The sequence below is a fragment of the Eurytemora carolleeae genome, unplaced genomic scaffold (assembly GCF_000591075.1).
Source record: "Eurytemora carolleeae unplaced genomic scaffold, Eaff_2.0 scaffold929, whole genome shotgun sequence".
NCBI lineage: Eukaryota > Metazoa > Arthropoda > Copepoda > Calanoida > Temoridae > Eurytemora > Eurytemora carolleeae.
Window position 1 is genome coordinate 74,862 of NW_019396818.1, and position 19,180 is coordinate 94,041.

Genomic DNA, 19,180 nt, shown 5'->3' on the forward strand with positions numbered 1-19,180 from the left:
GTGCAGGTGGTATATATAGCGGAAATGTCAATTTCATATTTTGTAATTTTTAAAGAAAGAGAGTTGAGGATTTCTGATTTCTGAAGTACAAATATATAAATGCATATTTCTATATTTTTAAATAATATGTATATATATATATATGTATACTTCAGAAATCAATTAATTGTAATAACTTGCTGAACTCTTTCTACTACCCACCTATCTATCTATCTATCTATCATATTCTTCTGCTTTTTCTCCCAATATATTCTCCTGTTTCCGTCCTGTATATTCTTCTGCTTTTTCTCCCAATATATTCTCCTGTTTCCTTCCAGAACAAGCTTTGAATTTCAACAATTTTCAACAAAATTAGTAAATTTCAGGGTTCACTAGCCGCAGCGCTCGGCCCAGAAAGTGTCTTAACCTAACCTAACCCTAAATAATAATAAATAAATGGATATTATTGACCATGTGGCCATAGCGCTCGGCTCCTAGCCTGTCCTAGTCGCAGCGCTCGGCCCAGAAAGTGTCTTAACCTAACCTTACCCTAAATGATAATAAATAAATGGATATAATTGACCATGTGGCCATAGCGCTCGGCCCCCTAGCCTGTCCTAGCCGCTGCGCTCGGGCCAGAAAGTGTCTTAACTAACCTAACCCGTGGCCGCAGCGCTCGGCTCCCCAGCCTGTTCTAGGCGCAGCGCTCGGCCCAGAATGTACCTAACCTAACCTTAAATAATAATAAAAAATACTAACCGTCAAAATCAAAAAAAAATTTGCCCTTTTTTCGCATTTTTTGACTCTTAGTCATTTGACCCTTTGTCGCGTTTTTGACCCCTTGTCGTTTGACCCTGTGTCGTTTGACCCTGTGTCGTTTGACCCTGTGTCGTTTGACCCTGGGTCGTTTGACCCTTTGTCGGTGAATCGCCATTGGTGATAGTTCTGGTCACATGATTTAAGTTTAAGATTTTCTAAATTTTACATATATGAACTTTCGTATAATTTTAACACAGTTTTATATCAATTTCTTGAGACAGGAACATCAGATAAAACTTTCATGGGTCGCGATCAAGAGCTAAAGTGATTAGCTTTCAGCCTATACCCCCTTTCATTTTTCCTTTTCAGACCCTTTAATGAATAAAATGGTAAGCTTAGAATGATGAAAAAAAGTTAATTGGAAAGGAGGAAAGGCGGATATTATGAACGAGGGTACAAGGAGAGAGAAAAAAGAATAACGTTCTGCAAAAATTATTAATAAAAAAAAAATATATATTTTCAATTCACAGGAAGAGCAGATCTAAACCTGAATGTTATCAACACTTATTTACATAAAAGATAGTTTGATTTGAAATAAGAAAATTCTTTATATTTTTCTTAAAAACGTCTTCAGTTTATCTTTAAGTATATTAAGAGATTGGTGTAAATGTTCACTTTGTTCCATTGTGTAAAAAAAATACTGTACTTTTTTGGATCATTCAGGAATTACATTTTTTCTTTTTGTGTCCATCTTAAAGGGACAGACCGGCTATGTAAGGTAGTTAAACTGAGTATGCAGTGTTGTGGACAAGTTCTTTAGGATTTATTTGAGACATATAAAACTTCTCCGCGATGTATAATTACTGAGTTTGAGCCCAAAGTCGACGTTCGAATTCATGAATTTGGGTGGGTAAGTTTTCAGAATCTTTTTTTCAATTATTAAATAACTACGACGAAAAATATAGTAAAAATTCTATAGTAAACTATGTTGTATTTCGGATTGTTCTTCAGATGAGTGAACAGTCCCTTGAATCCAACAGAATGCCAGAGAGATCAGTACATCCCGGACCGCTGCAGAGTAGACACAAGTCTCCCTGCACATAGCCGTCCTGGGACCCGTGCTATATACAGCGCACAGAAAGCTTACAGAGAGTATCCTTGTGGACGAGATCTACATTGAAGAAGATGGACCAGGTTCCCGCCATCATACAGAACCCTGCCTATGTGGAACCCGATGAAAGAGAAGTTGATCCTGTTGACGTCACTCCTCTTGTTAGTGGAAACGACCCTATTGTCACTGTCCCCGCATCAGAGGATGATGATGATGATGAACCTGATGAGGACATGATTGCAGAAGGACAGGATGAGACGATGAGAGATATGTACAGATATGTACAGCTTCCTTGGTGGAATATCTGAACAGATCCACACATTCAACAACACCATGCAGAGTAGTGCAAGCTCGAGTCAACCACCAGCGGTCCCCGACGATAAACTGTGGGACACGGGGTTGGCCTGGGAAAGAGAGTTAAATCTCTATCCCGATATAAGCAGAAGTGTTGTCATTTCTGGCTTGTACAACCAGGTGTGGAACTTGCTCCATAAGATGAAGGAGCGGGTAACCCGGCAAACCTGGAAAATAGAAGATCAGGAGATTGTGGAAGGTTTGATCGATATAATGATCTTATCTGCACGCAATAATATCTTAACTGATCAGATCATTGAAGACCATGCTGAGAAACCCTAAGTATATAAAGGGACTGACAGCTAGTATTATAATATGATCTTATGTGATTATGTATGCATTTATCAATATACTATTAGATGTATTAATAAACGTAATTACATGTAAACAAAGCTTTATTTATTAATTGGGTGTTTGGATTTGTAAGAGCATACAAGTATATAAGGCAGACTTAGTATATGTAGTTTGCTGAAGTATAGTAATGCCAGATTGCAAAGATATAGACGGCGCATGAGGTGTTAGGCCCAGGTGATAGGACTAACCCGATCTGCAATGTCATCAGGTTACATAGATGATAGATAATACAAGTCTAAGTACTTGAAGTGAAATCTCATCTATTTGTTGATTTAAGTATACACGTTTTTGATGTTCTAATATGTGGTCCCAGAATACCACAACTAATTAGATGTTTAGGAACATATTTCTCATAAGAAATTTGTCAATAAATCGAAGTTCGAGTTAATTATTTCCTTTTTCATCATTATATTGAATTTCTTATTTTCTATGAATTTGTTCGCAGATTTCTTCAAATTCTCCAAATGTCGTCTTTTTAATAAAAATTCCAGAAAACCGGCAAAAACTCTTTGTGATTAAAGAGATAATATAGAAACTAATAATTGAATAAGATTACTTATTTTCGATGATAAGAGTTAATTTTTATTTTCTCAACCTGTTCCTAAACAACTGATTAGTTTACTGTAGGATTTTGTTTACTTTTTTGTCGTCGTTATTTTATAATTAAATAAAACAAATATGAAAACGTATCCACCCAAAAGTACGATTTTGAACGTCGACTTTGCACTCAAACTCAGGATTTACAAATCTTTAAAAAGTGTTATGTCTCAAATGAATTCTAAACAATTTGTCCACAACACTGCATACTCAGTTTAACTACCTTACATAGCCGGTCTGTCACTTTAAAGTTATTTTGATATCTACTTGTAAGATTGAAATCTAGAAAGAAAAAATCATATTTACCGTTGAAACTATAATCGTGATTATAATTTTGTAGAACTTGTTGGCGTTAATGTCACCTACTATCTACATCCCTGTTAATCTTTCCCTTGCAAGCGTAAACGTAAATAATTCAAAATTTTATCTTAGTTATTGCTTGGAGTTCGTATGTATTGGGGTAAAGCAGATATTTAAAAAAACTAATTTGTATAAATGTCCTCTTGCTTTAATAAAAACATTACATTATGAATTTACTGCGTTTTATTTCCGGCTGAAGAAACAAATTTATAACTGATCTTTATGTTAATTTGCTGCTTTGTTTAAAGGACCTTAAACGTATTTTCTAAGTACCCTTTAAACTTCGCTTTTACAGGATGAATATGGTTACCATGAAATCTAGCCTAAGGTTACAGAGTGAATGGTCAATTTTCACGTCATTCATTCCTTTTTAGCATCAAATTATTTATTATTTTTGATATATTCATTATTTCAGATGTGTGAATAGACTAGATTGGTAAAATGGGGGATGAATTCTACCAAAGGCAACCTCTACTGTCAGAGGGAGGAGATGAACTCCATTCTTTAGATGAGTTTAGCCCTAGGACCAGGTAGAAGATCATCTTGATCCTGATCCTGATCCTGATCCTGATCCTGATCCTGATCCTGATCCTGATCCTGATCCTGATCCTGATCCTGATCACTGATCCCTGATCACTGAAATGTGAAGATGGGATTTTAAATAAATATTTTCTCTATATGCTTAATTTACTTTCTTAGCTCCAAGCAAAATATACTTTCTTCTTAAATGCCCCCCCCCCCCCCATAACTTTACAAATTCGGCCCGTGACTTGGAGAGGTGATTTTGAACGATTGAAAACGAAGTCAAAATATAAATTATTGAAATGCTTTTGACATTAACGATCAAAATTATATTAGAGAACATGTTCTAAGCGGTTTTTCAAATCCCAGGCGTGATTGTACACGTATCGTGAGGGGAAGTACTGATGGGTGTGACTTCCTAGGGGACCAAAATACCCCCAGAATTTTTGTTTAATAATAATAATAATTATATTAGACTTATTGAGCAATTATATTAATTTTACTTGTATTTTATTCCTTTTTACTAAGCTTTTAAGAGTATTTTGTTGCTTAATATTATTCTTCTTTCTATTGTAAACACCTGATTTTATTTTAAGTGCTGAAGATGTTATCCAGATGGTCACTTTGTGAGTCATAGTAATTTTATTATTTATGGCGAGCTGAAAACTTTAGAATGCGATTTCTTTAATCCCAATCTATTAATTAATCTGGAGATTAATAACAAGAGGAGAACAAGCATTATTTAATCTTGATATTAAGAAAAAAAGGAGATCAAACATTGATCTCGATATCCACTATTCTAAAGTTTTAAGCTCTGGGAACTCTGGTGGCGGACTTTTTAGCTTTTTTTTTAGTTGAATATAATTTTAATTGACCCTTCAAGCAGGGGTATATATATTTTCAAGAATTCATGATTGTTGATGCGCTGGGGGAAAATTAATGTTAGGCTAGTTTTTTTTTTTACTCTGTTTGATACTTCTTGTTGATACTTCGTACCTGAAAATTCAATTGTTTTCCCTGAAAGTTTTTCACCAAATTCAGTGAATAACAATAAAAAAATATTTGCAACGCTTTTTTAAATGCTTTTTTAAGAAAATATACATCCCTGAAGTACAAAATGGTAAATTGTAAACGAAATTTTTTTTTTCTCTGCCGTAGAAATCCACGACTTCGGACTGGATCAATGAACGGGTATTTTAGTAAACTAAACATGAAGGGTCACTTTTAATTAAGTTAGCAGCCCCTTGTACGTAGGGTTGTTAATCGTTTTTGTAAACGATCGTTAAACGATCGTTTTTTGTTTCGTTTTCAAAAACGATCGTTTCGTTTTCGGAAAAAACGATCGTTTTTAAAAACGACCCACTCGTTTTGAACTTTTAGAAAACGAATAGCGATCGTTTTTGAAAACGATCGTTTTTATTAAAACGATGTGCGACCGTTTTTTTACGATTTTTTTTCAAAAAACGATCGTTAACGATCGTTAACGAAGGGTTGTCGTTCACGATCGTTAACGAAACGACGAACTTTATCAAAACGGTCGTCTTTGGAAAAAATTACATGCAAATTTATTGAATGTCGTCTTACATGAAGTTTAACAGTTGTGGGGGAGTTAAAACTCCTTGATATTTTCTTAAAAACTACTCAATGATAAGTACAGATGCCCTTCAGGTCGGTTTCCTCTCTTTGTTAACGATCGTTAACTAAGGGGTCGTCGTTAACGATCGTTAACGAAGGTTCGTCGTTAACGATCGTTAACGAAGGGTCATTGTTAACGATTGTTAACGAAACGACGAATTTTATAAAAACGATCGTTTTCAAAAACGAGCGTTTTGAAAAACGATCGTTTTAAAAACGACCATTTTTAAGAAACGAACTTTTTAAAAAACGATCGTTTTTAAAAACGATCGTTTTGTTTTTGATTTTTCGTCGTCGTTTTCATAACGAAACGATCGTTTTTCTGAAAAAATGAAAACGTTAACATCCCTACTTGTACGTAGTAATACAATAATTTTTTTGGATTTCATTATTTTGGATCAGGATTTTTTAGAACTTTTCTTGCTTCGGGATGTTTAAAAAGAACTTTGTGTGTTCCTGAAAATATTTGTTATTATTTGGTTTGGGTTTTAATAATTTATAGTCCAATTTTGCCTTCAAATTTACTTGTTCTTGAATAATAATATTAGTACTTATACTAATCTTATCTTTATTTTTCAGATCAAATGTTTTCAATGCTGTCAATATCATTAAAATTCTTCAACTTTTTTATCTATACTTGAACAATATTAAATCTAACAGATTCTGGAAACTGAAAATTCAACGTCTGATTGAATATCTGTTTGATTGAGTATTTAATTGGTTGGTTGATTGATTGATTGGTTGATTGATTAGGAATGGATCAGCTGTGAAAATAGATATTCCCGAGGGTGATAAAGAAGGAAATTTCCCCAAGGTAATGTAGCGCCAAAATTTTTTAAAATTTAAATTGAGTAATTGTTTATTTAAATGGATGAAATTGCAGATCAGATCACGTGGAAAACAATTGTTAAATACATGAAAGATTTAAATGGTTAAGTTAATTTCGGTGAAACAGTGGGGATCCTGATCCTTTAGATCCTCAACACTATAGCTCCCTGGATCCGGATCCATTGGATCCGCATTATTATAGCTTCTCGGATCCGTTGGATCCGCAACACTATAGCTCCCTGGATCCGGATCCATTGGATCCGCATTATTATAGCTTCTCGGATCCGTTGGATCCGCAACACTATAGTTCCCTGGATCCGGATCTATTAGATCCGCATTATTATAGCTTCTCGGATCCGTTGGATCCGCAACATTATAGCTCCCTGGATCCGGATCCATTGGATCGGCATTATTATAGCTTCTCGGATCCGCAACACTATAGCTCCCTGGATCTGGATCCATTGGATCCGCATTATTATAGCTTCTCGGATCCGTTGGATCCGCAACAATATAGCTCCCTGGATCTGGATCCGCAAAAATATTTAGTGTCCGTATCACCATATCATCAATCATCATACAACGTAACCTGTCTGTACTCTCAAAACATTTACTAAAGTAGTATCATTCTTACAATTATTGAATGGTGAATTAAACTTCTAAAAAGCGAAATAGAAGAATAATATTTCTAAAAATATTAAATCCCAAGCTTCAGATAAACCAGATATTATAAGCTGAGTATTTTACCTACTGCCCCCCCCCCCCCCCCCCCACCTAAACGTTTGCGTTTTACAAATGATAATTACTTTTGTTGAAAACAATGGATTTTAGTTAGGAGTCAAATTTCCCCTTTGTTCAAGGACCAGCTATTCTTGCAAAATGTCGAAAAGAATTGTATGTATTCGAGAAAATATCTTTTTTATTATTAGTTTGTACTTTCAGTCCTTGTGTTTATTTAGGAAATTTTAGAATATTATCAATTCTTCTTAATACTTATTGTTTACTTTTAGGAAAGATGGAAAACTGTTCTTTCAATTATATTCGTAATTCTTGCCTTCCTAGCTACAACAACAAGGTAAGTCATTGCAAAAGGGTATAATTTTTATTGAGAAATGATTTTGTAAGCTGACATTGATTCTTGTATCTCACCTGCCGCCCCCCTTCCCCCCATCAAAAAAAAGCAAACCTTAAAAGGTTAAATTTGAATAAAGGGGTTTTTTAAATAAATGTTTCTATATAATTTAGATTTAGATTTAAGAAAATATTATTTAAAAATAACTAAGAGATGAACTTTTCTATGGGACATAGACACAACTTTTTTCGACCCCAATTTCATAAAATGACGGGTTGTCTTTTAATAACAATAATAATTATAATATTAATAATAATATAATTTTCCTTTTATTTTGAACATCTCAGCATACTAGTGGTTTCATCAGGTCGCATGTTGATGTTATTATTATTATTATAAATAAAATAAAATTTGCTTTATTATTAATAAAATATTTTTTTCTTTTTAGTCTTTCCATAACACACGAGCTACGGCCGGCCCACTCTAATCCTCTTCCAGATTTAATATTAGGTGATAATTATAATTATAAAATATACCATATTACTACTGGGCCCTGGATTTCTTTAACTCTATATTTCTTATATTAGATAATATTTCCTTATTCTCTTGGGCCCTGGACGTCCAAAACTCCATATTTCTTATGTTAAAGAAAAAAAGCATTTCTCCCGGGCCCTAGATTTCCTAAGTTCCATATTTCTTGTTGTTAGATAATATACCGTATTACTTCTGGGCCCTATATTACCTAAACTGTATATTTCTGATGTTAGATAATATACCATTTTACATCTGGGCCCTGGACGTCCTAAACTCCATATTTCTTGTGTTAGATAATATACTGTTTTACTCTTGGGTCCTGGATTTCCTTAACTATATTTTTTTGTGTTAGATAATATACCGTATTACTCGTGGGCCCTGGATGTGTCTGAGATCCTAATCATGGTAATCACTACCATCTGTGCTGTGGTCGTTATCTGTCACAAGCACAGGTAAAATAACAGACAGATTTGTCAGTCAAGTTTATTAATCAATAAAGAAATGGAGTCCGTGCCACAAACTCAAATTTTCTAATCCCTGTAGCTTTGCACCGTGATCATGTAAACCTTTATATTTTAGACTATTTCATATAACAAAATATTCCAATTTGAAATATAAAATGTCTACACCAAAATTGATTTGCAAGAATGTAGAGTTTGTGGCAAAGACTAATGTCCGGTCTTGCTCCTACCTTGATTTTCGCAAATCGTGAATTAATTTTATATAAAGATAAGATATGATTTGTTTGCAAATTATTACTGTGACCTTGACTGCCATGCATTATTTTCATTAAAACAAAGATCGGAGGGCAGGGTATTTGTAATCAGTGTTAACTACAAGGATAACCAGAAAACTCTGGAATAGAACGTCGACTTTTAATTTAAGTTACGACTCTAAATAGGGCAATGAACATGCGGCACAGAAATTGCGCAGTGTAAACAGACCCATTTAACTTTAAAAAAGTGATTTTATAATTTTCTAGGACAGCTATTTGCTTTATAACAACATTAAATGCACTTCAATATTGTTTTAGCGTCTCTCCCTATTCTACAGATTTCTGGCTTTCACTCTAACTGTTTTATTTTGTAACTGTTTTATAAAAGCTGTTTTTGAGTAGACTTAATGTTATTTTATTTTAAAATGAGATTAACTAAACAAATAAATAAAAATGTTATTTTAGGTGGATTCTAGCACGTCGTGTCTGCTTGATAATTGGCCTTCTATACTTTTACAGGAATAATAGAAACAGTTTTAAGAACAAAATAAACTTTTTTATTTAAATATTAGCTCAAGTGCCCGGCGTTGCCCGTTGAATTTTGAAAACACTTTGAAAAGATAGAATTAAAATTTTTAAGAGAAAAATCTATTTAAAAAAATCCAATTTTTTTACTTTTTGTTACCCGCAAGGGATTTCTTTAATTAGGGATGAATTAAATTTTAGCAATTAAAATCAAGAATTTATAGACTTCAAATTTAAGCCAGATGTATCAAGGGTTTCCAACGCTAGTGGATTTTACGTGCGCGCAATTGCGAGCCCTGAAAAATCTGCGCTATTTCGGGCAATCCCACACAATTTTGCGCAATTTGATAACAGTTGCGCGCAATTCCGCTCACTTCTGATTGGAAACCCTAGATTTAACTTTAGAATATGTATGGTAACGGAATATGCAAATGGATATCATGGAAGAAAAATTCATCAAGAAATATTTATTTTCACCTAAAAATCTTACTTCCATTCAGCGAAAAAAAACCTTTAAAAATCTTTAACATCAACCACTGACAAAAATGGTAATTTATGTTATAACTGTTATTATTAATTTGTTACCCAGAGCAATAACAATGATTATCACCGCTCTTCCCTCAGCTAACCGTCAGTATAAATGTGATCCTCAGCTTAACCATACTATCACAGCCACTGAGGTAATAAACCAGAAATTAACATTTCCGGAAAAGTTAATTTCGGAAAGATGGCTGATCGAATATTATCTGATTGATAAAGCGATTGTTCTTTAAATGGATCATTATTTCAAGTGATCCTTCATGCAAATATACCTATGCTCGATTCACAACGGTACTCATAAAAACGTTATCTGATCAAGTTTGAATTAGATGTATTTATAATTTTAAATTATTTTTAATTGTTGTTTCTCTCGTAAAACGACGTTATCTTCCACATTATTGATCAGATAAATTTGTCAAGGGTACTGTTGGTAATCAGGCATTGCCAATTTTGAATGAACTTGAAATAATGCTCACAGTCCCTTTAATTGATTTATTTCTATATTACTTGATTGATTGATTTGTATATTACTTGATTGATTTTTTGTATATTACTTGATTAATTTATTTGTATAATACTTGATCGTTTGATTTATTTGTATATTACTTGATTGATTTATTTGTATATTACTTGATTGAATTATTTGTATATTTCTTGATTAATTGATTTGTATATTACTTGATTGATTTATTTGTATATTACTTGATTGATTGATTTTCATATTACTTGATTGATTGATTTGTATATTACTTGTTTGATTTATTTGTATATTACTTGATTGATTTATTTGTATATTACTTGATTGATTGATTTGTATATTACTTGATTGATTTATTTGTATATTACTTGATTGATTTATTTGTATATTACTTGATTGATTGATTTGTGTATTACTTGATTGTTTTATTTGTAAATTTCTTGATTGATTGATTAAGTTTCTACTTGTAGGTGCTCCGACGTGTTGTGAAGATAATGTCCGGGTTTGGTTTATCTATTAACGGACAGCACGTGTACTGTGGGGACTTTATATTCTCCGGGCACACCATGATCCTTATCCTCTCCTACCTCATCATTAGTGAATGTAAGCCCACTTCAAAACTTTTAAAGGAACTGTTTGTGTATCTAAAAAACGGACAAAAAAAATGTGAAAAACAAAAGAAAAATCTGTTTGAAAAAAATCTAAGTAAGGAAAAGATTCACTGATAAAAAAGTCTTAAAAATCATTACCAAATAAAGTTTGATTGTCATAATAAAAATAATCTGTATTCTCCTACAATACCCTAGGATAGGGTCCTTGGAGACATCACAACATAACCATTCAGACTGTAAGCGTAATTTCAAGTGCAAAGATGGCAATCCCAGTTTTACAACGGTACCCTTGGAAGCTTTGTCTGATCAAGGTTTCAGTTTTCAAAATGATAAACATTGATATCTTTTTTAGACTTGATTAGACAAAGGTTGTAAGGGTAATGTTGTAAATCGGGCAAGACCATCTTTGTCCATGTTAAGTCACAAGATACCGTTGTGTATCATTGATGGCGTTGACTTCTTGTTTGTTTGGTTTTTTTGTACATTTGTTTTTCTTTAAAAAAGTACAGTTAATAATAATATCATTAACTCTATGTGTTTAGATACTCCCAAGAAACTGTGGTTGATACATTGGTCTTCTTTTCTCATGGGAATAGGAGGAGTTATCAGTCTGATGTTAGCCAGAGGACATTACTCAGGTTAGTTTCACCCTGAACTAGCAACCTGATGTTAGCCAGAGGACTTTATTCATGAATTATTAACAAAAATGCCTTTGGTGGACCAACCCAAGGTCCTTTTGGAGTTGGTCCTAAAATAAATGATATATTTATTATTTAGTTGATGTTCTGTTGGCGTACTTTGTCACCACTCGTCTTTGGTTCATGATGCATTCTGTTATACTTAATCTTCAGCTTCAGCAACCACATTCTTCAAATCATCTTTCCAGGTTAGATTATTCATATTCTCAGGGTATTCTGTTATACTTAATCTTCAGCTTCAGCAACCACATTCTTCCAATCATCTTTCCAGGTTAGATTATTCATATTCTCAGGGTATTCTGTTATACTTAATCTTCAGCTTCAGCAACCACATTCTTCAAATCATCTTTCCAGGTTAGATTATTCATATGCCAAATAGTTATGATCCATTGCATTTTGAGATGAGTTGAAATTGTGTTGAAATGTTTAAAACCACAGACAAACCAGACTGAGCATTTGCTCTACCTGGATAGGCTGAACAGGTCTGATGTGTCCCGGCACGCCATGCTACAGTTAAATAAAAGGTTTTTTGACTGCCATCTTACGGCTACTTGTTGCATATAATACTAATTCAGGGGTTAGATTTTACATCGTTAAAAGAAATACTCCAATTTTTAACATGAAACATAAAATTTATGAATTTAGTCTATTTTTGAAGATTTTATATTTCGTATCCAAAGGATCCTTAAATAACTCTGAATACAGATGTCTCCTGATTGGTCGTGTACAGTTCTTGTACACAATAGAACCTGCTGTGGAAAATATCGTATATTCTAGGTTTCAATTGATCTCTGTTACTCTCTTATCTCTGGTTAAAACACATACGGGGTTTGGCTTTTCAATTAATCTCCATACACGACATTGGCTTGTCTCTCACCTCTGGATTCCCAATGTCGGCTCACAGCTGATCACTCCAGACTAAGTGTTGACAGCAATTATTATTATTACTATTACTATTATTATCATACCTTTAACGTTTAATATGTTTAGAGTATGGTGGTGGAGTATACTTGTGTTTTTCGAGAAAAATATCAAACACCCTTTGCCTAATGAATTCGAGATCCCCAGGTTAGCAGTTAGTTGAGTGAGCAGAAATACAGTGAAACCCTTAATAAAGAATACATCGAAAGAATTCATCAAATGTCGTATTCTTCACTTTCTGATAATAGAATGTTGCAGATATTTAGTTTTTTAATTAAATGATTATATGGAACTCTTTAAAACTGTTCCCGCATATTTATGGCCATTTATTTATTTCGCAAATACTGAAATTTACGTAATATAGTATAAAACTCATTGAAAAGTTGTCAAGACGACATTTGATAAATTCTTCCGAAGTATTTGTTATTAAGGGTTTCACTAGTAAAACATCTTTCAGATATTATAACCCCGGGCAAATCTACCTAATATCGGCTACCGTTAAAAATAGCTTAAATCGGTTTGTTTAGTAAGTTTTTGAAATTTTAAACAATCTTCTTCTTTTTCTTGTTATACTTTTAGCTTATAAATTTAACTTGGCCTGGATTCTGCAACTATTTTTTCCTTACATTAAAATTAATTTCTATTTGATGTTTCTTAGATTTTCCTATTCTAAATTTTTTTTCCTCTTCTGAATAATTCAACAGCCATCTTGACCGAACCCAATCAGATCGAAAAAATAACTTGAAAAATATTATTTTTAGACCTTGGCTCATGTGCTGGCAGCAGGTTACTGTAAAACATAGAATACGAGATCCAGCCAGGGATATCTAGGACATAGAGGATATAGATAATATCTAGGATATATCTAGGACATAAGAGGATATAGATAATATCTAGGATATATTAAGGATATAAAGGATATAGATGAGGTTACGAATATCTTGGATATAGAAAAGAGCAGTTATATATCATCGACTCAAAGGACGTCAAGTGAAACTGATAAATGTTTCTAAAATGTTGGATATCGACATGATTTAAGATTCTGATATTTACTGAGATAATAAGGATATACTTGTGGATATAAGATATCCCTGTGATAGTTGTGGAAACCACTAATCTTTCTGAATATTTAAGGAAATCTTCTCTCGGGTTTTATGCTATAAATAAAAAATTAATTTATCTACAAATTAAATTGAAGTATTAATTTCAAGCATTCTTCATTTAAAAGATTTTAGCAAAACTTCACAAAAAAATTCATATGTAAGATTAGGTTTTTTGGAGGATATAATCTGAATTGTAACTTACGTCAACTAGAATGTTCAATTAATTATTCATGTCGCGTACAGTATGTGATATGTACGTTTGTTATCACATTTATGTATTCCTAATTGTAACAACATACATCACATTTACGCATTCCTTAAATTAACAACTTACATCACAGCAAACAAATTATTCCGCCTTCCAATTGTTAACGCCGTAATTATTAATTTTGATGTTTATTTATTTTATCGTCGTTATTTAATCACATTTAAATCTAATTCAACGCCAATAGTCGTAAATAAAACCGCCACATGATAACCAGATGAAACAACTAAAATCAATTTTTTATTTAACTAATTTTTAATTTTATCCATGAAAATTCGGAATGAAAAAAAAAACAATTCTTTTGCCTACTTAGATCTGAGAACTTATTATTGCTCAATTTCCCCGTGAATTAATTTGAATCAAAATTTTGTTAAGTCTTGGAAATTCTAAATTTGTTTTATTATTATTATTTATTTTATTTAGTATCACCATACACCATTACTGTAAATGCAACATAAACAACTGTAAGCGTAATATTAAATAACCTCCATGCAATGATGTCAATGTTTAAAATTTCTTAATTCTGATAATTCCATTAATATGTTTTCCTGCAGAAGAAAGTCACTTTTGTAGAGAAACTACAATTATATAATATAACATTGATATCTAATTACTACTTGATCAGACAAAGCCTGTAAGGGTACCGTTGTAAATCAGACATTGCCATCTTTGCATAGAGGGTCACATGAAATTACGCTTACAGTCCCTTTAACCCTGTTTCAATGTACTTTCTTAAGCCTCCAATACCATCCGTCCGTTTCCTTCTGCTAATTCTACTGTTAGATGAAAGTATTTAAACAGATTTTAAAATTGAATTGTATTACTATATTTAAGCCGGTCCATGGAGGAAAAAAATCACTCATATTATGATATTTAAAAGTCTGAATTGAATGTTTATTTTATTATTTAACATATTTTTCCTAACAAGTTGTATGGGACTGCTCCTGTAGTGTATTTTGTCTTACTGTTTAAAGAGTGTCGAAAATGATCCATAAAGATTTTCTTTAACAGAAAAAAGATCTAAAAATTTTAAAATCACAATTTGCTCTTGAATTCCTACAAAAGAACTTTCAAGAAAAAATTATACAAATCTGCCGAATCGTATACGGTACGATCTTTTAGCATAACAAACTTTATTACCCTGGTGGGAATCATTTCCTGCACACTTAAATTCGTAGTTACCTTAATTCTGAGCTAATTAAATGAAACCATTTGATGCAAATTTTAAATATCTAATTTTTCGAAACTAGGTCCAATTTTGCTAAATTATTTAAATGTAAAAAAAATTCAGATCCCAAGCGGAAAGTTCTCAAAATATTTAATAAGTTACACTTATTCTGTGCAGTATATACTATGGTTATGTAATTCTTTATATTCGATGAACACATTCACTGTGATTATTACTTTGAACTAAATTGTCTTTGATATGTATGTTCACTGCACGCTGCGAACTGTACACTGTAAACTGTACATTGTACACTTTTAACTGTACTCTGTGATTATAACTTTTTTATCACCAGGCTTTCTATACAGGGTAGTTAAAATACATAGTTACCATTATCACAAGTATAATACAGGGTGTCCCAGAATTCACTAAACAGACAACTAATCTTGTCAAATCCATTCTTGTAAAATGGAGAGACATTGAGATTTTAATTTATCTAATGAGTCTAGGGTCTCCAGTCGAAATTTTTTGCACGAAAATCGTGCAAAGATTTTTTTACGCTTCGAGTAAAAATTGTACGAAATTTCGATGTTTTTTCGCATTGATGCGCAAAAATTTATTTCGCGCAAATTCTGAAGAATATCTTTGTATTTGTGTATTTCTTTATTTCCTGCTTTTTCGTAATTTCGAGCTATTTCGTTATTTCGTAAAATTTCGAGAAACAATTTCATGAAATGATGAATAAATTCAAAATTAAACAAATCAGAGTTACAGGCCGGGCCCGCCAACTATACTCCAGCCCATACGGCCCGCCAACTATTCACCTGCAGGCCTAATGAGCCCCTATTCTGAGGTTGTAGGTCACCGGACCGTACCGACTATTATACGGTTTAACGACAGTCAATCTCAAGTAGTAACTGAGTTACTCACGAATTAATTAATCATAATCACATTCACTAATAATCAGTCCGGTCTAAACTTGGAGACGAGTAGGGTTAGATGGAAATTGTTTTTTTTACTGAAACTTATTCACACCATACTGTCCAAATATTAAAATCTTTCATATTTATGCACTTTATGGCATGCAACAAATATCACTTAATTTCGTTTTCATGCACAGTACTGCACTAAAAAATTTCAATTTTTCGAATTCATGGGCATTGCAAAATTAAATGCAAAAATGACCTGTATTCATGCGCAATATCATGAAAACATTCTGACTTAAATCTTGTTTTCCTGCACAATTTCGTGCAAAAAAATATTCATTTCGAATGAATGGGCAATTTTGTGAATAACTGGTCTCATATTGATACAAAAATGATGCGGAATTGCGCAAGAGAAATTACTGTTTCGTGGAAACCCTTCTGATAACCAAGGATGTTTCATTAAAAAAAATTCATAGTTCAGTCTTTCTCATTTTTCATCCTAAATTGAATTGCTAGATACAAGTTTTACTCACAGTGGTCGGCATTTTTTACAATAGAATGAAGACGACTTTTTATTTTAAGTTTTGATTATTAACAACCTTTTTTATAAATTACAACTTTATATAAGTAAGTATACAAAAAGAATCAGTAAATTGACAGTTTTTCTTTGTTTCCATGTTTATTTGTATTTTGTATCCATTTAAAATCAAAATTAACAACGAAAGCCGTCTTATCATTGATATATACGACGACGACTATTCTAAAAATCACTGAATTTCTATGCTCCAATAATTTTGTCATCACTCCAGTTTTATTATAGTTTTACAGAATACGTTTCAAAAATAGATATCAAAGAAATAATTAGGTTTTGTTTGTGTTTTTTTTGTAATGGGCCACCCTGCCATCTTCAATGATACTTAAAATGATGTTGCATTTATTGGTAAATTACCCACCATCCCTATGATTCACATCTTACATCGTGTTTTTATTTTCAAGTATTTCTCATACCCTGTATTTTTAGTCCTTTGTCGTAATTATGCAATAAAAGATTTTATCTAAAATCATATTTTATAGTCCTTGGTCTCCCCGGGTTTAGTATTTGTATGTTCCTATGATCAGATTATTCAGATAGGTTATAAATTATTTTTGTGTTTCATTATCAATAATCTGTTTCACATTAAATGAATTTATAACTTGGCACTAATACTGAACAACTAAAATTAGTATTAAATTGAAAAGTTCCCTATTTAATGCCAAACCCCATTCTACTCTTGTCCTATCTGTATAATTTGTACTAAATACTTTCCATAGTAACCAGCCAATCTTATTTTTACTTTTGCTGTGAAATATGGAAGTGTTGACGAGCGAACTTAAGCTTACACAATTTTACAAAAGTTAGCATAATTTTACGCAAGTTTGCAAAATTTACGGAAATTAGCATAGTTTACGGAAGTTTGCATAATTTAATGCAAGTTTGCATAATTTTACGAAGGTTTGCATAATTTTATTAAAGTTTGTCTAATTTTACGTAGACTTGCATAATTTTACGTAAGTTTGCATAATATAATGTAAGTTTGCATAATCTTATGTAAGTTAAAATAATTTCATGAAAGTTTACATAATTTCATGAAAGTTTACATAATTTTATGAAAGTTTATATAATTTTATGTAAGTTTACATAGTTAACGCAATTTCACGTCAGTTTGCATAATTTTACATAACTATGTAAGTTTACTTAATTGATGCAACTTTCCGTAAGCTAAAAAGTTAGCCTCAAGTCAACCAAGGCCAATGTAAGCAAGTTGGCCGGCTGGTTACTGGTACAGTTCTATTAGATTACCCGGTTTTTTCTTTAAAATCTGCACATACACCTGTACTTGTGATAAATGATACTAAGTGACCCATTGTCGGTAATTTTTTTTATGTAAATGCTTCATCTCGATACAGTGATCGGCGCTTATACCAATACAATGAAGACGATTATTCATGCTGTTTAAAAGCTGGGTAGAAATCTAAAATTTGAATTAAAAGTAGTCTACATTGTATTGATATACGCGACGACGATAGTATAATCCCTAGTTCACATCACCAATCCAATAAACTACCTTCACTTAATCTTCTTTTTATATTTGGGATTTTTAAACTTAAAAACTAATAGAATATATAAATTGAAAAGACCTTGGCAAATATATAGGGTTGCCAACAAACGACAAGACTGTAAAAACAGCTCAAAGCTTAAAAATTTGACGATTTGAAACTTGAGTTTTGGTGTTCGCATTAAATTGAGTATTTTGTTGGTTTATTTTACAGAAATAAACCAGGTTTAGTTTCATCCTACAAGGAACCCTGAATGCAAAAAACGGACTAAACAAATTCCGTATAATCGTCTCTTGAAGTCTCATCCTTTGTGGGTAACCCTGTACAGGAAATTTTTATTTTGCATACAAAGCATGAGACAATACAATTACAATAAACTAAGTTAAATATGGTATGTACAGGGTGTCCCACAAAACATGACAATAGCAAGACGACTGAAAGTCGTCTTTGGTATTTGAATTTATTTGTGACATTTAGTCTTCTATCTACTTTAACGTGCATGATTCTTCAAACAATTATCACATAATTCTCCTAGCCCTGGCATTTCCAAAAAGTGGTCTGCGTTTTTTGTGCTTTCAATATTACCGGAGAAATAAAGAGTTTGGTTCAGATTTCAATTTTGTTAAATAAAAGCAAAATTGTCGAAATCTGAACGAAATTCTTCATATCTCGGGCAATATTGAAAGCACAAAAAAGGCAGACCACATTTTGGAAATGGCAGGACAAGGGAAATTTTGTGATTATTATCTCTAGAAATTTACTTCTAAAATTAGATTGACAAATAAACGCAGCAAATTATATGAAAAATCAAGACGACATTCAAGTCGTCCTGCATACTGTCATGTTTCGTGGGACACCATGTAGGTAAAAACAGTGTTGTATTAAAATTACTCTGCACTAATGAATAATTAAACTAATGTTCACTTGAAATAATCGTTATTTACACCAATGTTCAAGCAAACAGAAACTTATTGAACTAACATTCACACAGAATTTTTAGTTCTGTTTCGAATTCCCCATAACTTTTTTCAGTA

General features: G+C 32.3%; 1 protein-coding gene across 3 annotated transcripts; it reads left to right on the forward strand.

Moving 5' to 3' along the window:
- The first annotated feature begins 3,929 nt into the window (after nucleotides 1-3,929).
- On the forward strand, nucleotides 3,930-18,164 carry LOC111709011 (phosphatidylcholine:ceramide cholinephosphotransferase 2). Of its 3 annotated transcripts, none has more exons than XM_023482576.1 (14): nucleotides 3,930-4,044; nucleotides 4,633-4,662; nucleotides 6,425-6,485; nucleotides 7,507-7,571; nucleotides 8,017-8,078; nucleotides 8,455-8,554; nucleotides 9,283-9,336; nucleotides 9,932-10,022; nucleotides 10,831-10,963; nucleotides 11,514-11,609; nucleotides 11,749-11,857; nucleotides 12,660-12,737; nucleotides 13,352-14,428; nucleotides 14,662-18,164. In XM_023482576.1, exons 1-13 carry the CDS (start codon nucleotides 3,956-3,958, stop codon nucleotides 13,419-13,421), a joined length of 1,038 nt encoding a protein of 345 aa, XP_023338344.1. In that variant the 5' UTR covers nucleotides 3,930-3,955; the 3' UTR covers nucleotides 13,422-14,428; nucleotides 14,662-18,164. The 3 variants fall into 3 exon arrangements, with proteins under 3 accessions (XP_023338344.1, XP_023338343.1, XP_023338345.1); XM_023482575.1 differs by having other exon boundaries at nucleotides 13,352-14,422; XM_023482577.1 differs by lacking the exons at nucleotides 4,633-4,662; nucleotides 14,662-18,164 and having other exon boundaries at nucleotides 13,352-13,984.
- Nucleotides 18,165-19,180: the final 1,016 nt, after the last annotated feature.

Bases quoted from the DNA above. Each gene is read 5' to 3' on its own strand.
- LOC111709011 (XM_023482576.1), top strand. From the start codon at position 3,956: ATGGGGGATGAATTCTACCAAAGGCAACCTCTACTGTCAGAGGGAGGA. The intron at 4,045-4,632 runs GTAGAAGATCAT...TTTTATTTTAAG, and splicing joins GAGTTTAGCCCTAGGACCAG to TGCTGAAGATGTTATCCAGA. The intron at 6,486-7,506 runs GTAATGTAGCGC...GTTTACTTTTAG, and splicing joins AAGAAGGAAATTTCCCCAAG to GAAAGATGGAAAACTGTTCT.